The sequence below is a fragment of the Oncorhynchus tshawytscha genome, linkage group LG10 (assembly GCF_018296145.1).
Source record: "Oncorhynchus tshawytscha isolate Ot180627B linkage group LG10, Otsh_v2.0, whole genome shotgun sequence".
Classification (NCBI taxonomy): Eukaryota; Metazoa; Chordata; class Actinopteri; order Salmoniformes; family Salmonidae; genus Oncorhynchus; species Oncorhynchus tshawytscha.
Window position 1 is genome coordinate 64,597,088 of NC_056438.1, and position 23,816 is coordinate 64,620,903.

The 23,816-nt window shown below is 42.2% G+C and overlaps 1 protein-coding gene across 1 annotated transcript in view; it reads left to right on the top strand.

The window, feature by feature from the left end:
* Window positions 1–497: 497 nt before the first annotated feature.
* The window catches only part of LOC112259619 (transmembrane inner ear expressed protein-like), a 46,009-nt gene continuing 22,690 nt past the window's right edge, over window positions 498–23,816 (top strand). The window contains exons 1-2 of the mRNA XM_024434247.1: window positions 498–1,762; window positions 14,456–14,573. Of these exons, the coding sequence (XP_024290015.1) occupies window positions 1,643–1,762; window positions 14,456–14,573 (238 nt within the window). The 5' untranslated portion in view covers window positions 498–1,642. The remainder of the gene's footprint in view (window positions 1,763–14,455; window positions 14,574–23,816) is intronic.

Consider the following 23,816-nt stretch of genomic DNA (forward strand, 5'->3'; position numbering starts at 1 on the left):
TACCATTGACATCCATTTAGTTGTTGCGCTGCTATGGCTTCTAGTAACCATGCAAATGTCCAAAAGCTTCCTCCAATGCCATTCACGCTGTGGTTATTGACTCTCATATCAAATGTTTGTATGATGCCTTGAAATAATTATTGCCTAATCACCACATTCATCTATATCAAATACATTTTTAAAAATTACCTATTTTGGAAGAAAATAACCAGTAATCACCTTTCAATCATATTTTGTTTTCCAACCAATTTGCTTGTGTCACTTACACTAGGTCATGTTAACCCCCTTATCCTCCCATCTAACCATCAGAAGAATCAGGTCATCTAACCATCAGGCCATCTAACCATCAGAGAAATCAGGCCAGATTGTGTCACTTGTTCTGTCACAGGTGTGACTAATTGCTCCTGTGAAATCAGCAGGTGTTTCCATTGGACAATTGACCTAAGTGATATGTATTTAAACTCCTTTATTCTTGTGTTCCAGATGGCTGCCCACAGGAAGTGATGTTGTCACCCAGTTAGCTACCTCACGCTGCCGGCGCAATCCAGATCCAAAATAACCTGTACATTTTCCACCATTTGACATTCCCGAATACCATTCGAGAAAAGGTGGCTTAGCCAGACAAAGACTCTGGGAGTATTATCCCTGATGGACTAATGGATATCTTTAAAAACTCAACTAAACTAAATCAACCAGTAGATCTCTTCCTGTGATGTGGATGTGAGCCTGGGATTAAAGGGAAAGGGATCCTCCTCCATGCTGCTGCTACAGTGACAGTCACTATGCCTCAGCTCTCTTATTGTGTAACTGAGCCATCATCTGTGTGTTCCATGACCACTAGCTAACCACCTCTGCCTCTGCCTGCTTGCTGTGGAGGTGGGGGTGTTACATATGGTCAAAGCAGAGTATAGAGTCAACTGATTTCCACATCGATTTTAGTGTCAGTCAAACACTGTGATCTGAAGCCAGACACCTACGACCTATGCTTTATATTATATCCTGCCACACAGAGGACAAGGACAGTAGAACTGAAAGATGATGTCATTCACCTCTCTATATTCCCCTGATTGTTAAACACAAGCAGGCAGCAGTGTTATAACCTCCCTAACTCCCGTCCCCCAGATAGAGCAGTATTATAACCTACCTACCTCCTGTCCCCCAGACAGAGCAGTGTTATAACCTCCCTACATCCCGTCCCCCAGACAAAACAGTGTTATAATCTCCCTAACCTTTAGTTTCCCAGACAGAGCAGTGTTATAACTTCCCTACCTCTCGTTCCTGGCAGAATGGGCTGTAAACTACACCGGTCCTATTCATTAATTAATGACCCTACCTGAAGGGGCTGGCTAGTGGCTCGTGGAGCTGTCTACAGGAAGACAGTGTCATGTGCTATAGTGATGAACAGGGGAGAACAAGGGAGGAGAGGCAGAGGCAGTACACCAGATGAGAGAAGAGAGGACGCCCTCTTTCCTCTTCAGCACCCCTCTCTGACCATCAATCATCCAGGGCCATTGTGGTCCTGTCCAGGGTAGCCTGCAGCGCAACCACACAGCCCAGCCACCCAGCCAGGCAGGCAGAAGAGAGGAGAGGAGAGAGGGGGCAAGGAGCTGTAGCCTTCAGGGAGAAAGGAAAGTGGAAAATAATGGCTGCCGGGGAACGGCCTTCTTCCTGTCCTCCTCTCCAGCCAGTGATGCTGGGCTTGGAGGCAGCGCTGCTCTCCTTCTGCATCTCCACTGTATTCTCCCAGGTCCCAGACCCAGAGGTAAGAAAGTGTTTGTTCATACATGTCTTTGTCCACTGGTTGAGGCTCATCATCGGGTTACTGCTTACGGAGGTGTGGGTGTCTGTCACACTCTCTCCCTCCCCTGTTTATAGGCTGGTTGCTTGTTTTCATGTGATTAATGAATGTGGCCTGTTCGCTATAGAGCTATAGTGTTGGGCGGCCCCTTAGACAATAGTCAATCTACATGTGTCGGCAGGGTAGCCTAGTAGTTAGAGTGTTGGACTAGTAACCGAAAGGTTGCAAGTTCAAATCCCCGAGCTGACAAGGTACAAATCTGTCGTTCTGCCCCTGAACAGGCAGTTAACCCACTGTTCCCAGGCAGGCAGTTAACCCACTGTTCCTAGGCCGTCATTGAAAATAAGAATTTGTTCTTAACTGACTTGCCTAGTAAAATAAAGGTAAAATAATTTTAAAAATGGGATACTTTGTGGTGGCATTCTTCCTAGAGTAGCATGGCGAATACGGGCCGTTGCAGCATGCACAGACCTAGTGATAGCCATTTGCCGCCATTTGTATTTTCTAAAGCTGGGAGTGATGCCGTCAGTGGCGGAATCAAAAATGAAATACTGTGGCAGGCAGTTGAGAGCACCACGTCAGAATATAGAAGGGAGCTAATGCATTGTTTTGAAATGTGAGACTCCATGTGTCACGCCCTGACCTTAGTTATCTTTGTTTTCTTTATTATTTTGGTTAGGTCAGGGTGTGACGAGGGTGGTTTGTTTAGTTTTTGTATTGTCTAGAGGTTTTTGTATGTCTAGGGTTTTTGTATGTCATGGGGTTTATATGTCTATGGTTGCCTAGATTGGTTCTCAATCAGAGGCAGCTGTTAATCGTTTTCTCTGATTGGGGACCATATTTAGGTAGCCATATTCCTTGGGTATTTTGTGGATTGTTATTCTATGTTTAGTTGCCTGTTCTGCACTTCTCATATTAGCTTCACGGTTCGTTTGGTTGTTTTGTATAGTTTGTTCAGTATTCGTTCTTTCATTAAATAAGTATGTACGCCTACCACGCTGCGCCTTGGTCTCCTCCTTACGACGACCGCGGCAGAACAGCCCACCAAAAAAAGGACCAAGCAGCGTGCCAAAGAGGAGTGGACATCTTGGACCCAGGAGAAAGAGGGAGGAGGTAATGGCAGGGGACAAGACCCTGCCATGGAAGCAGGTGGAGATAGCACAGGAGGAATGGCGACGATATGAGGGTACACGGATAGCACGGAAGCCCGAGAGGCAGCCCCAAGATTTGTTTTGGGGGGAGCCACACGAGGAGATTGCATGAGTCAGGTCGGAGACCTGAGCCAACTCCTCATGCTTACTGTGGGGAGCGTGTTACATGTCAGGCACCGTGTTATGCGGTGGAACGCACGGTGTCTCCAGTACGCTATTCTAGCCTGGTGCGCTCTATTCCAGCTCCTCGCAATGGCCTGGCTAGAATGGGCATCCAGCCAGGAAGGAGGGTGCCGGCTCAGCGCTCCTGATCTCCAGTGTACCTCCTTGGACCAGGATATCTTGCGCCGGCTCTGCGTACTGTGTCTCCGGTGAGTCTGCACAGCCCAGTGCATCCTGTGCCAGCGCCCTGCATTTGCAGGGCGAGAATAAACATCCAGCCAGGACGGGTTGTGTCAGCTCTACACTCCAGACCTCCAGAGCTCCTCCACAGTCCAGTACGTCCTGTGCCTGCTCCCTGCACTCGCCCTGAGGTGTGTGTCACCAGCCCAGTACTACCAGTGCCGGCACTACGCACCAGGCCATCAGTGCGCCTCCAGGGTCCAGTACGCCCTGTTCCTGCTCCTCGCACTCGCCCTGAGGTGCGTGCCACCAGCCCGGTACTACCAGTGCCGGCACCACGCACCAGGCCTACAGTGCGCCTCGGCAGTCCAGAGCATCCGGCGACAGTACCCAGTCCAGAGCTTTCGGGGACAGTTCACAGAACGGAACCTCCAACGACAGACCACAGTCCGGATCCTCCAGCGACGGTCCCCAGCCCGGGGTCTCCAGCGACGGTCCCCAGTCCAGAACATCCGGCGACGATCCATGCAGTGAGGGTCCCCAGCCCGGGGCCTATGGCGAGGATCCGCAGTCCAGAGCCTCCGGCAATGATCCACGGGTCAGTGCTTCAAGAGCGAACTCAGTGTAAAGAAGGGGGGCGGAGTCCAGAACCAGAGCCACCACCGAGGTTAGATGCCCATCCAGACCCTCCCATATAGGTTTAAGTTTGTGGCCGGGAGTCCGCACCTTTGGGGGGGTGTACTGTCACGCCCTGACCTTAGTTATCTTTGTTTTCTTTATTATTTTGGTTAGGTCAGGGTGTGACGAGGGTGGTTTGTTTTGTTTTTGTATTGTCTAGGGGTTTTGTATGTCTATGGGTTGTTATTCTATGTTTAGTGGTCTATTCTGCACTTCTCATATTAGCTTCACGGTTCATTTTGTTGTTTTGAATAGTTTGTTCAGTATTCGTTCTTTCATTAAATAAGTATGTACGCTTACCACGCTGCACCTTGGTCTCCTCCTTATGATGACCATGACACCATGTTATACCACATACAGGGTGTTGTACAAAACAAGCAACACAATTCCATGCTAGATCAGAGAATAAACATGAAAGTTCTAGAAATGTCTGTCTTGATATAGTGACAACACATGCACTGTTATTGCTGATGGATACCCAGACTGTTGATCATGTGGACAATTTCTGTGTTGATATGCTGCACCAGCAGCGCCAGCAGCATTTGTAGTTTGTGGGCGTTAGTAATGAAATCCTCCGATGAGGAAGAGTAGCTTTAATATTCATGTAGTTCCCTGACTTTGCTTCAATAGATCCAGAGTTTTCCCAAGGTGGTTGCTCCATGTATTTGTACTTATCAGTTTCTGATATTCAAATGTTGATTTCAGAAGATTTTGGTAGAGAGTTTAATAGAGAATAGGTGACAGATCCAGTAGGAAAAGCTGATTCATTAATAAATATAATGAGCCATTTAAAAAATATATATATTAAATACATATATAAAAATATATATATTGTTGATTGTAATGAAATTGGAATTTGGTGAACAAGGTCAATCATATTACATTGTGCACAGATGTCATTTCAGCATCTAGTTTTGATTTACATTTGGTTAAGTTGTCAACTAACGTGAAACCAACAAAAAATGTCACCATGTCATTGGATTTAGGTAAAAATTTGGTTGAAAAAAAGACTAAATTCCCTTACGTTAACTGTTTTCAAATCCAATTAGTTTTGTTCTTAATGTTTTGTATACTCAATGTATTTTCATTCACTTAGGGGGTAGATTTCATTATGTTCCGAGAGGGATCTAAATAATGGGAAATCTTAGAGAAATTATAATCATTTAGATTGTTACGGTTTTCTAGGTGTGAAGGAGAGTCGGACCAAAATGCAGCGTGTAGATTGCGATCCATGTTTAATAAAACAAACGTAACACGAATACACACAAAACACTACAAAACAATAAACGTAACGAAAACCGAAACAGCCTATACTTGTGTCAACTAACACAGCGACAGGAACAAAGACACTAAGGACAATCACCCACGACAAACTCAAAGAATATGGCTGCCTAAATATGGTTCCCAATCAGAGACAACGATAAACACCTGCCTCTGATTGAGAACCACTCCAGACAGCCATAGACTTTGCTAGATAACCCCACTAGCTACAATCCCGATACGCACACACCAAAACCCCAAGACAAAACACACCACAATACAAAAACCCCATGCCACACCCTGGCCTGACCCAATACATGAAGAAAAACACAAAATACTTAGACCAGGGCGTGACATAGATAATAACAAAGAAAGAGAACCAGCATGCACATGACACCTCTCCCAAATCATTTGAATTACAATACTCATGTGATGTATACTCTCTTGAAGAATGACATCCGGTTCAGTTTGAATATTCTCTCATGTACACTCTTAGAAAAAAGGGTTCCAAAAGGGTTCTTTGCAGAGGGCTAGGGTTATTCTACCAAGAACCGTTTTGATCAGAAGAACCGTTTTTGGAAGACATGGGGTTTTGTAAGGCAAAGAGTTCTACCTAAAACCTTTAACATCATAATAACTATTTTTGGAAGAAAGAGTTATTTGATTCTTTAGAAGAGAAGAAGAATGATTTAGAAGGCATGAAGGGTTATACATAGAACCATATATAATATTTCCCAGCATGCTCTATTGCAGGGAGATTTTCAGAATTGTTTGTTTTACTGTAATATCTGTGTTTTTGCATGAACAGTACATTGATTGGTTGATTGATGAATTGTATCATTTCAACTGTTAGTAATTGGTTTTATTGCACCAGTTACTGAGATGGTTGTTCCAGTTTAGATGATTGAGGTAGTCTCAGTATTCAACCTTTTCAACCTTTCCTATTCTGAATGCAGTTTGCGGGTGATTAACATTTCCACTTGTTGGATATCCTAACTCTGGCTGGATTCCAATAGGAATTACACATCACTTTATAAGCCAGTATAATGTGACTTGTAGGCCTGATATGGCCTGTAAACCAGGAGATTCCTAACACCACCGTGTTAGGGTATAACTAGGCCCTCAAAGAAAGGCCTTATGATGTACAGTTTGTAATATATTGTTATAACTAATAACAATTTTAAGGCTAATAAGGCTGGTGGAACCGTTCACAGAGGGTTCTAGGAAGAACACTCCTAAGATAAAAGGGTTCTTGGTAGAACCCTTCATAGAGGATACTGGGTATTCTTTGAAGAACCCTACATAGAGGGTTCTAGATAGAACCCTCTGCAAAGGGTTCTACCCAGCACCAAAAAGGGTTCCCCAATGGGGACAAACCAAAGAACTCTGTATGGTTCTACTTAGAAAAAAATATGCTAAGAGTGTGTTCATTTTATGGCATAAAGTCAGAATTATCTCAACTAAGCCTTTCCTGAATCAGGTTTGACATCGAAAAATCGACAACCATAGCAACTGCAAGCTGCAGACAGTCAACTCTCCCACTGGATCTGAGTTGGCTCAATATGTTTACCAAAGCTATCTGGCTCATCTACTAATCCCACCACATCAAATAGGAGAGCGAGAAAGACATTTTAGCATTACATAATCATGTTGAAATACTATGAATTCACTACTTTGAATTAAGGGCAGCAGAGTTACAATCTGTCCCCCCTAAAGTGGCATTACACTCTGGAGTAAAGTCATGTCAGGCTACAAACAATTTTAATCAAAAATCCATTATTAGTTTTGGTTTTGGCAACAGGTTGATGGCCTTGGCAGATAGAACACATACTCATACGGTACACTGCTGATATTTGGAGATTGGCTGGGAAGTCAGACAATGTTAGGCCCATGACATCTTGTTAACATGCTGACTCACCAAAGCCAATCAGCTCTAACACGCAGCTCCCAACTGAGGCCAAACACTCAGCCCTGTAAGACCCTGGCTGAGTGTGAAATGGAACCCTATTCCCTGTACAAAGCCCTAGGGCCCTGGTCAAAAGTCATATACTACGTAGGGAATAGATGGGCTTTGGTCAAAGGTGCACTGTATTATGGGGAATAGGGTGCCATTTCAGACACACCCCTGTCTGTCACACTGAGATGAGATACAACATGGCAATAATACTGGGAAAAATTACAATATAACATTTCAAAGAATTCCCTTATGAAATATACAGTACCCCAAGGCAATGGTCTTTCAGCATGTATGCTGTCTAGAAGAGTTTGGCCCAAAGTCATTTCCAACATATGATGTTATTTGTTGGTCAATCCACCAATAACTAAACAACACATCTACATAAATAACAATGGCTTCAAGATGTACAGTAATCTATGTTTTGATAATGTCATAGTTGTAAATTGTTCCCATCCTGTTTATTGACTGTTATATTACATTTCACCCAAAGGAGGCTGGTGAGGGGAGGATGACTCATAGGAGGATGACTCATAATAATTAATGGAATGGAGTGAATGAATTGATTGGTATCAAGCCCATGGAAACCAGATGTTTGATGTGTTTGCGACCATTCCATTCATTCTGTTCCGTTCATTCTTTTTTTAAATTTCACCTTTATTTTTAACCAAGTAGGCCAGTTGAGAACAAGTTCTCATTTGCAACTGCAACCTGGCCAAGATAAAGCAAAGCAGTGTGACAAAAACAACAACACAGAGTTACACATGGAATAAACAAACGTACAGTCAATAACACAATAGAAAAAAGTCTATATACAGTGTGTGTCAAGACTTCCGCCGAAGTCGGTTCCTCTCCTCTTCTAGCCATCGCCGATCCACCATTCATTTTCCATTTGTTTGGTCTTGTTTTCCCACACACCTGGTTCACATTACTTGTCATGTATTTAACCCTCTGTTCCCTCCATGTCTGTGTGTGAAATTGTTTGTTGTAAGTACTTGTGCACTTTGTGACTGGTGCGCGAGGGGTAGCCTAGTGGTTAGAGCGTTGGACTAGTAACTGGAAGGTTGCAAGTTCAAAACCCCTGAGCTGACAAGGTACAAATCTGTTGTTCTGCCCCCTGAACAGGCAGTTAACCCACTGTTCCTAGGCCGTCATTGTAAATAAGAATTTGTTCTTAACTGACTTGCCTAGTTAAATAAAGGTTTAAAAAATATATATATATTGTGTTATTCTGGATGCCGTTGGTTTTGACAATTAAACTGCGCTGGTTATTACCCAGTCCTCCTCTCCTGCATCTGACTTCCTTGCCGCCAGTTACAATTGAGCAAATTAACACCGGAGTGATAAATGCGCAGATGATGATGTGCAAGTAGAAATACCGGTGTGCAAAAGAGCAAAAAAAAGTAAATAAAAACAATATTGGGATGGTAAGCTGCTCAGATAGCTGATGCTTAAAGTTAATGAGGGAGATATAAGTCTCCAACTTCAGCGATGTTCGCAATTCGTTACAGTCATTGGCAGCAGAGAACTGGAAGGAAATGCGGCCAAAGGAGGTGTTGGCTTTGGGGATGACCGGTGTGATATACCTGCTGGAGCGCGTGATACAGGTAGGTGATGTTATGGTGACCAGTGAGCTGAGATAAGGCGGATCTTTACCTAGCAAAGACTTATAGATGACATGGAGCCAGTGGGTCTGGCGGCTAATATGTACTGATGGCCAGACAACGAGAGCATACAGGTCGCAGTGGTGGGTAGTATATGGGGCTTTGATGACAAAACGGATGGCACTGTGATAGACTGCATCCAGCTTGTTGAGTAGAGGGTTGGAGGCTATTTTGTAAATGACATCGCCGAAGTCGAGGATCGGTAGGATAGTCCGTTTTACGAGAGTATGTTTGGCAGCGTGAGTGAAGGAAGCTTTGTTTCAAAATAGGAAGCGGATTCTAGATTAAATTTTAGACTGGAGATGTTTAATATGAGTCTGGAAGGAGTGTTTACAGTCTAGCCAGACACCTAGGTATTTGTAGTTGTCCACATATTCTAAGTCAGAACCGTCCAGAGTAGTGATGCTGGTCGGGCAGGCAGGTGTGGGCAGTGATCGGTTGAAAAGCATGCATTTAGTTTTACTAGCATTTAAGAGCAGTTGGAGGCCACGGAATGAGTGTTGTATGGCATTGAATCTGGTTTGGAGTTTTGTTAACACAGTGTCCAAAGAAGGGCCAGATGTACACAGAATGGTGTCGTTTGCGTCAAGGTGGATCAGGGAATCTCCCGCAGCAAGAGCAACATCATTGATATATACAGAGAAAAGAGTCGGCCTGAGAATTGAACCCTGTGGTACCTCCATAGAGACTGCCAGAGGTCCGGACAACAGGCCCTCCAATTTGACACACTGAACTCTATCTGAGAAGTGGTTGGTGAACCAGGCGAGACAGTCATTTGAGAAACCAAAGCTGTTGAGTCTGGTGATTGACAGAGTCGAAAGCCTTGGCCAGGTAGATAAAGACGGCTGCACCGTACTGTCTTTTATCGATGGCGGTTATGATATCGTTTAATACCTTGAGCGTGGCTGAGGTGCACCCGTGACCAGCTTGGAAACCAGATTGCGCAGCGGAGACGGTACGGTGGGATTAGAAATGATCAGTGAACTGTTTGTTAACTTGCCTTTCAAAGACTTTAGAAAGGCAGGGCAGGATGGATATTAGTCTATAACAGTTTGGGTCTACAGTGTCACCCCCTTTGAAGAGGGGGATGACCGTGGCAGCTTTCCTCTCTTTAGGGATCTCGGACGATACAAAAGAGAGGTTGAACAGACTGATAATAGGGGTTGCAACAATGGCGGCAGATAATTTTAGAAAGAGAGGGTCCAGATTGTCTAGACCAGCTGATTTGTACGGGTCCAGGTTTTGCAGCTCTTTCAGAACATCTGCTATCTGGATTTGGGTGAAGGAGAAGCTGGGAGGCTTGGGCAAGTAGCTGTGGGGTGTGCGGAGCTGTTGGCCGGGATTGGGGTAGCCAGGAAGAAAGCATGGCCAGCCGTAGAGAAACACTTCTTGAAATTCTCGATTATTGTAGATTTATCGGTGGTGACAGTGCTTCCTAGCCTCTGTGCAGTGGGCAGCTGGGAGGAGGTGCTATTATGAATGTTTCTAATATTGCACTCTGAATTTAAAAAAAAACAATGTCATTTTTCACATGAAAGTCCCATTTGCTTGACAGTCATCTGAAGTAAGTGTTTTGGCTTTTTCCCAGATGTATTGTTTCATAAACCGTCTTCCCATTACAGTGTGAGATTAGATTATTTGCAACGGCAGAAAACATAATAAGTGTTCATGTCCTGACCCATCATGTATTGATCAGTAGACATGAACTATGGGGCTAGATTAAACCAATGATTTGTATACACACTAGTTGACTGATAGGGGGATTTGTGTTGAAACCACCGTGCCTCGATCTTCGCACTCCCCCACCATTGTAAAAAAATATTTAGGAAATAATAGAAATGCATTTGTTAATGTCTGCATTTTTGCCACATTTATTCCATTACAGACACCTTAATGCATACTTTTAAATTGCATTATGTGAGACAAACATTTAAAAAATGCACAAATATTTTTTTTCCTTGAAGTACGTATATTCTTTTTGATTACTAACGTTACTGTCCCCACTACAACAAAAAACTTAAAAACATGTAAATACTGTAGAATTCCATTCATTCCTATGGAGGACTGCTTCTACTGGGGAGTGCCAATATGGCCGACTGGTGGCTTCAAAGCCTCTCAATAGCGAATACATAGCATCAGCAATCCAGGGTTTATATATAGTGCATTCGGAAAGTCTTCAGACCCCTTCCCCTTTTCCACATTTTGCTACATTACACTGTTATTTTAAAATTGATTAAATTAAAAATTTTCCTCATCAATCTAGAAACAAAACCCAATAATGACAAAGCGAAATCATTTTTGCAAATGTATAAAAAAAGTATCTTATTCACAAATGTATTCAGACCCTTTGTTATGAGACTTGAAACTGAGCTCGGGTGCATCCTGTTTCCATTGATCATCCTTGAGATGTTTCTACAACTTGATTGGAGTCACCTGTGGTAAATTCAATTGATTGAACATGATTTGGAAAGGCACACACCTGTCTATATAAGGTCCCACAGTTGACAGTACATGTCAGAGCAAAAACCAAGCTATTAGGTCGAAGGAATTGTCTGTAGAGCTCCGAGACAGGATTGTGTCGAGGCACAGATCTGGAGAAGGGTACCAAAACATTTCTGCAGCATTGAAGGTCCCCAAGAACACAGTGGCATCCATTATTCTTAAATGGAGAAGTTTGGAACCACAAGACTCTTCCTAGAGCTGGCCACCAGGCAAAAACTGAGCAATTGGGGGAGAAGGGCCTTGGTCAGGAAGGTGACCAAGAACCCGATGGTCACTCTGATAAAGCTTCAGAGTTCCTCTGTGGAGATGGGAGAACCTTCCATAAGGACAACCATCTCTGCAGCACTCCAGCAATCAGGCCTTTATGGTAGAGTGCCCTTACGGAAGCCATGAGAAATAAGATTCTCTAGTCTGATTTCACCAAGATTGAACTCTTTGGCCTGAATGCCATGTGTCACGTCTGGAGGAAACCTGGCACAATCCCTACAATTAAGTATGCTGGTGGCAGCATCATGATGTGGGGATGTTTTTCAGCAGAAGGTACTGGGAGATGAGTCAGGATCAAGGGAAAGATGAGCAGGCCAAAGTACAGAGAGATCCTTGATGAAAACCTGCTCCAGAGCTCTCAGGACCTCAAACTGGGGCGAAGGTTCACCTTCCAACAGGACAACAACCCTAAGCACACAGCCAAGACAACGCAGGAGTGTCTTCGGTACAAGTCTCTGAATATTCTTGAGTGGTCCAGCCAGAGCCCGGACTTGAATCCGATCGAGCATCTCTGGAGAGACCTGAAAATATCCGTGCAGCGAAGCTCCCCATCCAACCTGACAGAGCTTGAGAGGATCTGCAGAGAAGAATGGGAGAAACTCCCCAAATACAGGTGTGCCAAGCTGTAGCATCATACCCAAGAAGACTCGAAGCTGTAATCGCTGCCAAAGGTGCTTCAACAAAGTACTGAATATTTATGTATTATTATTTTTCTTTTTGCACAAATTTCTAAAAACCTGTTTTTGCTTTGTTATTATGGGGTATTGTGTGTAGATTGATGAGTAAAACAACTCTTTAATCAATTTCAGAATAAGGTTGTAATGTAACAAAATGTTGAAAAAGTCTTAATACTTTCCAAAAGCACTGTACATAATGGGATGTAACCCATCACTTGTTGTTCAATTAAACCAAGCATGTCAATACTGGAGCACCAGGAAGAAAACCTCACTGACTGTGGTGTGGAAGAGGAATGAGACCCATAGTGTGAGTGTGTGCGTGCTTGTATATGTTGTAGGGTAAGTGTGATGCCTGCATTGCCTGCAGAACACCATGCAGCACGGTATACTAGCACAGAACTAGAAGCACAAGCATTTCGCTACACACACATTAACATCTGCTAACCATGTGTATGTGACAAATACATTTGATTTTATTTTATTTATACATTTTCCAACACCTTCCTGATTAAACTGCAATCACAGCATACTGTTCTTTTCATAGCCTCTATTCACATAAAGGGATAGTTCACACAAATTCACACAAGTTCACACAATACACATTTGTTTGCTTGTAAGCAGTCTATGAACATGTTGTGACAGCAATTCATGCTTTGGTTTTATTTCTCTGGCACTGTTTGTTTGTTAGACTGGTTACAGGGTATAAACTAAACCAACATGTAATTTTGTAGTTTGGGTTAACTATCCTTTTAACAAACATTTCACACACTATAGATAATTTAAGGCTCCTCACCAGGGCTTTGAATTAATCATAATGATGACTGTATTAATAAAACAGCATAACCTCTGTAGTCTAATTGTGATGTCAAAGAAATGGACTAGTAACTTTGAGTCAGATCTAAGAGGAGTTGGCTTATCTTTCTTGATTCATGTCTGTCTGCTAGCGCTGAATTTCCCCATTTTCTCAAGACCTATCTGAAATAAAAACAAGTGTTGAAATGTGAATACTCAGACTAACACTTTAACCTTCAACACTTTAGAGACTCTTTTTAGTCAGCAAAAAACATGCTTCCAATCATATCAGATCAATATCTCAAAAACAATATCTTAAGATTGTTGTCACACTAAAGAAGGAGCATGTTCAGTTTAAAAGTGCCCTTTTCCTCTCCACCAAACAAACAGTGTTTGGATCCCTCTAATTAGGGGGAGAGTGTTTAATGTTTTCTTCCATTCACTCCTTGTGCCAAGATGTGTGATTCATTCTCCTCCATCAGTGCCATTCACTCAGTGAGGCAATTATTTTGTTTTCATTGTGTTCTTACAGTATTTCTCAGCATTCGGTAGCTTGAGTTTTCTGCAAAGTTGCGTTTAGTCAGCATAATATAACAAATTGGTGGGAAAAAATTACTTAATACAGTGTTCGAAGTGATTGGGCATGACACGACAAACATAATGTTGCTCTTTAACTATTGCTGCTTGTTGTTCAATGCTCTTGTTTTTTTTCTTAAATTTTTCTTATTCAGATAGTCATCTTTCTATTTCTGTGAAAGGTGGTTGGGATTCAACCCATTGTTCTCTATTTTCAAGGCAATTTGTGAGGCAGATTAGATTTATTTTAGGCCTGTGCTGGTAGCTCTCACAAGTGGCCTAAGGTTGATTGAGATATTCAGAATATGAATGGGTCATGAGGGGTCACACCAGACTGGCATGTTCCACATTCTGCATGATCTACTAAATCCTCTCTTTGAGGGTTTTATTCCAAGCCTATCTTCCCTGTTGTTTTCTCCCTAAACACATAGTGACATAAACTTCCCACTGGGCACAGACGTCAATTCAATGTCTATTCCATGTTGGTTCAACATCATTTCATAGAAAATTCAACCAGTGTGTGCCCAGTGTGTGCCCAGTGTGTGCCCAGTGTGTTGTCTTTTCCAATTCTGTATTTCCTCCAGTTGTCTTTCCACCATGTCTCTTCAGAAACTGAAAGGAAGCTAAAACTATTTTTCTCTCATTCAGATTGATATTTGCTTCCATTGCGGTATATTTCCAATTTGCATTAGACAAATTTATATGAAGATTCTCAAACTGCATAGTGATTTGAAGAGTACCTGTCTAGATTACACAATAAGTAACTAATGCACATTTTGACTCTTTTTCCTCAGCTTTTACCGACAGATCCCCCAAAGAAGCCAGACCCAGTCACTTCAGAAACAGTCGTGTTCTGGGGACTGCGGTTATGGCAGGTTATTGGCATCTTCTCTATGTTTACTCTAGCAGTCAGTAAGTATTTCTCCAAACCTGTCATAATCGTGTGCCAGACACATTCACGATGATTTATGAGATGAGAATATTCACACACATTCACTTACGTATCTATCAATCTCACATCAATTCTCTCTTCCAATTCTATTTTACATAAATCACATTAATTAACATTAATGTATAAATCAGTCAGTTAGTCAGTCAGTTAGTCAGTTAGTCAGTCAGTCAGTCAGTTAGTTAGTCAGTCAATCTGTTAGTTAGTTAGTCAGCCAGTTCGTTAGTCTATTAGTTAGTCAATCAGTTAGTTAGTAAGTAAGTTAGTTAGTCAGTCAGTAAGTCAGTCAGTCAGCCAGTCAATAATTTAGTCATTCAGTCAGTTAGTTAGTCAGCCAATTAGTTAGTCCATCAGTTAGTTAGTCAGTTAGTTAGTCAGCCAGTTAGTCCATCAGTTAGTCAATGCCAGTCAGTTAGTCCATCAGTTAGTCAATGCCAGTCAGTTAGTCCATCAGTTAGTCAATGTCAGTCAGTTAGTCAGTCAGTCAGTTAGTCAGTTAATCAGTCAGTCAGATAATCAGTTAGTCAGTCAATTAGTCAGTCAGTTAGTCCATCAATTAGTCAGTCAGTTGGTCAGTCAGTCAGTCAGTCTGCAGTTAGTTAGTCAGTCAGTTAGTTAGTCAGTCAGTTAGATAGTTAGTCAGCCAGTTAGTTAGTTAGTCAGTTAGATAGTTAGTCAGTTAGATAGTTAGTCAGTCAGCAAGTTAGTTAGTCAGCCAGTTATTCAGTTAGTCAGTCAGTAAGTCAGTCAGTCAGTCAGTCAGTCAGTCAGTCAGTCAGTCAGTCAGTTAGTTAGTTAGTCAGCCAGTTAGTTAGTTAGTCAGCCAGTTAGTTAGTTAGTCCATCAGTTATTCAATGTCAGTCAGTCAGTCAGTTAGTCAGTAAGTAAGTCAGTCAGTCAGTCGGTTAGTCAGACAGTTAGTCAGCCAGTCAGTCAATTAGTCAGTAAGTCAGTTAGTCAGTTAATAAGTCAGTCAATCAGTCAGTCAGTCAGTGAATTAGTCAGTCAGTCAGTCAATCATTCAGTCAGTTAGTCAATCAGTCAGCCAGTCAGTAAGTCAGTCAGTCAGTCAGCCAGTCAGTCAATTAGTCAGTAAGTCAGTCAGTCAGTCAGTTAGTTAGTCAGTTAGTCAATCAGTCAGTCAGTCAGTTAGTCAGTCATTTAGTCAGTCAGCCAGTCAGTTAGTCAGTCAGTTAGCCAGTCAGTCAATTAGTCAGTCCGTCCGTCAATCAGTCAGTCAGTCAGTCAGTCAGTCAATTAAGCCACAATGCCACAGCTCAGCTACAGTGGGTATCATAAGTATCCATACCCCTTTTCACATTTTGTTGCATTACAAAGGGGGATGGAAAAATTAAATGATAGGGGTTGAATGATTTTCTAAGGACATGCCAGACAGTGTCTGAGAAAGGCTCAAAGAATTGCCAAACACTCCAGCCACCCAAAACATGGACTATTCTCCATACTCCATAGCATCAATGCTCAGAGCAACAGACTCCTAAACATCTTCTATCCCCTGGCAATGAGACTGTTAAATGGCTAACAGCTACTGCTCTCCCTCTCCCACAGACTATCCACACCGGCTCTATGCACATCCACAGGTCTCTACCCACTCTGACACAAACACCTTCACTGTCACACTTGTTTTTTTGTTATTTTTTTATTTCATTTATATATATTTTTGACCCCAATTTCATTATATCCAACTGCGATCCAATTACAATCTTGTCTCATCGCTGCAACTTCCCAACGGGCTAGGAATAGGCGAAGGTCGAGTCATGTGTGCTCCGAAACATGACCCGCCAAACCACGCTTCTTAACACCCACCCGCTTAACCCGGAAGCCAACTGCACCAACGTGTTGAAGGGAAACACCGCTCAACTGATTACAGAAGTCCGCCTGCAGGCGCTCAGCCTGCCACAAGGAGTCGCTAGAGCGCGAAGAGCCAAGTAAAGCCTTCTCGGCCAAACCCTCCCCTAACCTGGACGAAGCTGGGCCAATTGTGCGCCGCTCTGTGGGACTACTGGTCACGGCCTGTTGTGACACAGCCTGGGATCAATCCCAGGTCTGTAGTGACACCTCAAGCACTGTGATGCAGTGCCTTAGACCGCTGCGGCACTTGGGAAGCCCCACTCTTGTGTATTATATATACACTACCGTTCAAAAGTTTGGGGTCACTTAGAAATGTCCTTGTTATTGAAAGAAAAGCACATTTTTTGGCCATTAATATAACATCAAATTGATCAGAAATACAGTGTCGACATTGTTAATGTTGTATATGACTATTGTAGCTGGAAATGTCAGATATTTTATGAAATTTCTACATGGGCGTACAGAGGCCAATTATCAGCAACCATCACTCCTGTGTTCCAATGGCACGTTGTGTTAGCTAATCCAAGTTTATCATTTCAAAAGGCTAATTGATCATTAGAAAACCCTTTTGCAATTATGTTAGCACAGCTGACAACTGTTGTCCTGTTTCTTAGGGCTGTAATCCCGTTAACGGGATCGATATGACAGCAGCCAGTGAAAGTGCAGGGCGCCAAATTCAAAACAACAGATATCTCATAATTAAAATTCCTCAAACATACATGTATTTTATACAGTTTTAAAGGTAATCTTGTTGTTAATCCCACCACAGTGTCCGATTTTAAATAGGCTTTACATAGAAAGCACCACAAACGATTATGTTAGGTCACCACCAACTCACAGAAAAATTCAGCCATTTTTCCAGCCAAAGAGAGTCACAAAAAGCACAAATAGAGATAAAATGAATCACTAACCTTTGATGATCTTCATCAGATGACACTCATAGGACTTCATGTTACACAATACATGCATGTTTTGTTTGATAAAGTTCATATTTAAATAAAGAAATCTCAGTATACATTGGCGCGTTACGTTCACTAGTTCCAAAAACCCGGTGATATTGCAGAGAGCCACATCATTTTACAGAAATACTCATTATAATGTTGATAAATACAATTGTTAGATATGGAAATATAGATATACCTCTCCTTAATGCAACAGCTGTGTCGGATTTCAAAAAAACTTTACGTTAAAACCAAACTATGCAATAATCTGAGAACGGCGCTAAGAAAAAAAAATGTATCCGCCACGTTTCGAGTCAACAGAAATCAGAAATAACATTATAAATAATCCCTTGCCTTTGATGATCTTCATCAGAATGCACTCCCAGGAATCATAGTTCCACAATAAATGCTTGATTTGTTCGATAATGTCCATTATTTTTGTCCAAGTAGCTACTTTTGTTAGCGTGTTTAGTACACAAATCCAAAAGCTTGTGCAGGTCCAGCCGAATGTCGGACGAAAACTTCAAAAAGTTATATTACAGGTCGAAGAAACTTGTCAAACTAAGTATAGAATCAATCTTTAGGATGTTATCATAAATCTTCAATAACGTTCCAACCGGAGAATTCCTATGTCTGTAGAGAAGCAATGGAACGCAGGTCGCTATCATGTGAAATGCGCGTGACCAGGACCTGGCTCTCTGCCAGACTACTGACTCAAACAGCTCCCATCCGGCTCCACAACACAGTAGAAGCCTCATTCAAGTTTTTAAAGACGGTTGATATCTAGTGGAAGCCTTAGGAGTGGAAGCCACAATATCCCACTGTGTATTCAATAGGGGCTGGGTTGAAAATCGACCGACCTCAGATTTCCCACTTCCTGTTTGGATTTCTACTCAGGTTTTTGCCTGCCATATGAGATATGTTATACTCACAGACATCATTCAAACAGTTTTAGAAACTTCAGAGTGTTTTCTATTCAATACTAATAATAATATGCATATTTTAGCAACTGGGACTGAGGAGCAGGCCGTTTACTCTGGCCACCTCTGAGCACCTTTCATCCAAGCTACTCAATACTGCCCCTGCAGCCATAAGAAGTTAAAGAAGCAGTAATACTGGCCTTCTTTAGACTAGTTGAGTATCTGGAGCATCAGCATTTGTGGGTTAGATTACAGGCTCAAAATAGCCAGAAACAAAGACCTTTCTGCTGAAACTCGTCAGTCTATTCTTGATCTGAGAAATGAAAGCTTTTCCATGCGAGAAATTGCCAAGAAACTGAAGATCTCGAACAACGCTGTGTACTACTCCCCTCACAGAACAGCGCAAACTGGCCCTAACCAGAATAGTCCTCAACTGGCAGCTTCATTAACTTCTTGGATATAGGGGGCGCTCTTTTAATTTATGGATAAAAAAACGTGCCCGTTTTAAGCGCAATAATTTTGTCACGAAAAGATGCTCGACTATGCATATAATTGGCAGCTTTGGAAAGAAAACACTCTAAGGTTTCCAAAACTGCAAAGATATCTGTGAGTGCCACAGAACTCATGCTACAGGCGAAACCAAGATGAAACTTCAACCAGGAAATGGGCAGAATTTTTGAAGCTCTGTTTTCCATTGTCTCCTTATATGGCTGTGAATGCGCCGGGAATGAGCCTGCCCTTTCTATCGTTTCTCCAAGGTGTCTGCAGCATTGTGACGTATTTGTAGGCATATCATTGGAAGATTGGCCATAAGAGACTACATTTACCAGGGGTCTGCCCGGTGTCCTTTGTCTAAATTGGTGCTTAATCTACAAGCTGCACGCAGTCATCCAGTGATTGAGAGGAGAGAGGAGGCTTTCAACGAACGATATATCATGAATAGATATGTGAAAAACACCTTGAGGATTGATTCTAAACAACGTTTACCATTTCAGTCGATATTATGGAGTTAATTTGGAAAAAAGTTCGGCGTTTTGAAGACTGAATTTTCGTTTTGTTTTTGGTAGCCAAACGTGACGCACCAAACAGAGCAATTTCTCCTAAACAAATAATCTTTCAGGAAAAACTGAGCATTTGCTATCTAACTGAGAGTCTCCTCATTGAAAACATCTGAAGTTCTTCAAAGGTAATGATTTTAATTGAATGATTTTCTGGTTTTTGTGAAAATGTTGCCTGCTGATGCTAACGCTAAATGCTACGCTAGCTGCGCTAGCTGTTACACAAATGCTTGTTTTGTGTTTTATTCACGATCCCGGATCCGGGATGGCTCGACGCAAGAAGTTAAATAGTACCCGAAAAACACCAGTCTCAACATCAACAGTGAAGAGGCGACTCCGGGATGCTGTCCTTCTAGGCAGATTGCCGCTGTCCAGTGTCTGTGTTTTTTTGCTCATCTTAATCTTTTCTTTTTATTGGCCAGTCTGAGATATGGCTTTTTCTTTGCAACTCTGCCTAGAAGGCCAGCATCCCGGAGTCGCCTCTTCACTGTTGACTTTGAGACTGGTGTTTTGTGGGTACTATTTAATGAGGACTTGTGAGGCCAGTTGAGGATTTGTGAGGCGTCTGAGTCAGGTTAAAGAATAATTTTTAAGCCTTGAGACAACTGAGACATTGCGCACGTGTATGGGCAAGACAGAAGCTTCAAGTGCCTTTGAATTAAATATTGTAGTAATATATTGTAGTAGGTGCCAGGCACACCGGTTTGTGTGAAGAATTGCAACATGGGCCAGCTTCCCTGTGGATCGCTTTCAACACCTTGTAGAGTCCATGCCCCGACGAATTGAAGCTGTTCTGAGGGCAAAAGGGGGTGTGCAACTCAATATTAGGAAGGTGTTCTTAATGTTTTGTACACTCAGTTGTCGTGTCTTTGGCTATCCCGGATTAAGTGATATGACATGCTATTCTATAAAATCCTTTCTCTATAATTAATATTACCTGATTGAGCTAATCATGTAAATGTAATTAACTAGAAAGTCGGGCACCACAAAATAATATTTATAGAGCTGTTATCTTCCGAATAAACTCTTAAAGACCTTCATCAATAGCAGTCAATATTAATCGTCACCTTATTTCAGTCTCATCTGAAAGTTGTAAATTCTTGGTTATCTTCACGAACCCTGGCTAACAAGTTGAATCAGCAATACAAAATTGGGTTGAATTATTTATTTACTAAATACTTAACTAATCACACAGAATTACATATCCACAGAATGAATCATACCGTGATACAAATTATGTCATAAAGGAAAACGTCCCTAGCGGACGGAGCAGATATGACAGCTGGTTACACAAAGGGAAGTGGGTTGGGTTTGAGTGAAAGAGCGGGAAGACTGAGGAACAAATATAATATCCTATGCATTCTAAATATTTATTTATATTTATATTTACTCTGAGCTCCGCTTCAATTGGTTGGTGGTAGATGGATGGCAGTGTTGCCCAACAGAGTCCTTTGTCCTTTGAAGAGTGTCTCTGGTGGTGAACGGGATACGTTGTCGTGGCGTCGTTGTGTGGTAGATGGGATATTCTGTCTGTCTTTTCCTAGCCCACGTTTACAGCGGCCGCTGCTAACTCAACGGCTAGGAGGTATCACTTCTGTAGCGAATAAGAGTTCAAAGTTCATACCATTCGCAACCAAACCTCACGCTGAGGTTGGCTTCGTCCTGTAGTTATTATCTGAATCCTTCTGACATCGGACCGTCATCCTAATGTATCCGGAACAGGAGGCTACATTTTCGTCAAGGGCTTATATAGTGGAAGGAGAGAAGGGTGTGTTTCCTAGTTTACAACCCATGTCTCTTCACAGGGGCAGGCCACTGATTGAGCAGAGCCCTAACCTTATGAAAACCCAAATCTCTCATTTGGAAGCTAAAATTACATTTTTTTATTTTACCTTTATTTAACTAGGCAAATCAGTTAAGAACAAATTCTTATTTTCAATGACAGCCTAGGAACAGTGGGTTAACTGCCTGTTCAGGGGCAGAACGACAGATTTGTACCTTGTCAGCTCAGGGGTTTGAACTTGCAACCTTCCGGTTGCTAGTCCACCACTCTAACCACTAGGCTACCCTGCCGCCCCATTTAAACTTTTCACAAATAATTTTATATTTAAACATTTGAATTGCACAACAATTCCATGTGAATCTGATAACTATAATGTGTAGACTTTCCCAGATACAGTTTATGTCATCCTGTCATCAGTCATAATGTCTCAGATGAGAACCGAACTGACATCATATTCATTAAGTACCAACGCATATTTTCAACTGGTTTTATTACCGAAAAATGGGTCCTTTCCCCAACTTGTTTGATGTTCCCAGACTCTCTATGTTTAACAAAGGCTAGTCAAGAGAGAGGGAAGGGAGAAAGGTATTTATGGGGGGGGGTCATAAACCTTACCCACAGGCCAACATCATGACACCGTATATATTATTATTACTATCAATACATTGTTCGGAAAGAGCTCTTAAGGTAAGAATTTCACTGTACTGTTTTACAGCTGTTGTATCCTGTGCACGTGACAAATAAACTTAGAACTTGAAACTTTGAAACCTGAAGTTAATAATTATGCTGTGGATGATGAATTAAACTACTCAGACACATCAAAGATACAGTCCTCCTTCTGAACTGAGCTGTAGGACAGGATGGAAACTGCTCAGGGATGTCATTGGTGATTTTAAAACAGATACAGAGTTCAATGGCTGTGATGGGAGAAAACTGAGGATGGATAAAAAAACATTGTCGTGACTCCACCATAATGACCTAAATGACGGAGTGAAAAAAATTATACAGAATACAAATATTCTATAACATGAAACAAGGGACCAAAGTAATGATGCAAAAACACCAGAAAGGAATGTACTAACCTCACACTCAACGTCAACAAAACTAAGGAGATGATTGTGGACTTCAGGAAACAGCAGAGGGAACACCCCCCTATCCACATCGATGGAACAGTAGTGGAGAGGGTAGCAAGTTTTAAGTTCCTCGGCATACACATCACAGACAAACTGAATTGGTCCACTCACACAGACAGCATCGTGAAGAAGGCGCAGCAGCCCCTCTTCAACCTCAGGAGGCTGAAGAAATTTGGCTTGTCACCAAAAGCACTCACAAACTTCTACAGATGCACAATCGAGAGCATCCTGGCGAGCTGTATCACCGCCTGGTACGGCAACTGCTCCGCCCTCAACCGTAAGGCTCTCCAGAGGGTAGTGAGGTCTGCACAACGCATCACCGGGGGCCAACTACCTGCCCTCCAGGACACCTACACCACCCGATGTTACAGGAAGGCCATAAAGATCATCAAGGACATCAACCACCCCAGCCACTGCCTGTTCACCGCTATCATCCAGAAGGCGAGGTCAGTACAGGTGCATCAAAGCTGGGACCGAGAGACTGAAAAACAGCTTCTATCTCAAGGCCATCAGACTGTTAAACAGCCACCACTAACATTGAGTGGCTGCTGACAACACACTGACAATGACACTGACTCAACTCCAGCCACTTTAATAATGGGAATTGATGGGAAATGATGTAAATATATAAACAATGCTACCTTATATAATGTTACTAACCCTACATTATTCATCTCATATGCATACGTATATACTGTACTCTATATCATCGACTGCATCCTTATGTAATACATGTATCACTAGCCACTTTAACTATGCCACTTTGTTTACATACTCATCTCATATGTATATACTGTACTCGATATCAGCTACTGTATCTTGCCTATGCTGCTCTGTACCATCACTCATTCATATATCCTTATGTACATATTCTTTATCCCCTTACACTGTGTATAAGACAGTAGTTTTGGAATTGTTAGTTAGATTACTTGTTGGTTATTACTGCATTGACGGAACTAGAAGCACAAGCATTTCGCTACACTCGCATTAACATCTGCTAACCATGTGTATGTGACAAATAAAATTTGATTTGATTTACTTTTTGGCCTAAATGCAAAGCCTTATGTTTGGTGCAAATCCAACAGAACACGTCACTGAGTAACTGCCACCTTATTTTCAAGCATGGTGGTAGCTGCATCATTGTATGTGTTCGCTTGACATCAGCAATGACTGGGGAGTATTTCAGGATAAAAATAAATGGGAGAGAGCTAAGCGCAGGCAAAACCCTAAAAGAAAATCTGCTTCAGTCTGCTTTACACCAGACACTGTGAGAGGAATTTCACCTTTAAGCAGGAAAATAACCTACTGTACAACACAAGGCCACATCTAGACTGGAGTTGCTTACCAAGAAGACAGTGAATGTTCCTGCTTGGCTAAGTCAGCAAAACAAAGGAGCTGATCGTGCACCAAGGCTGGAACCTACAGGGCCCTCCATAGCTTCTACTCCCAATTCATAACACTGCTAAATAAGATTGCTAAATAGCTAATGAAATGGCTAGCCG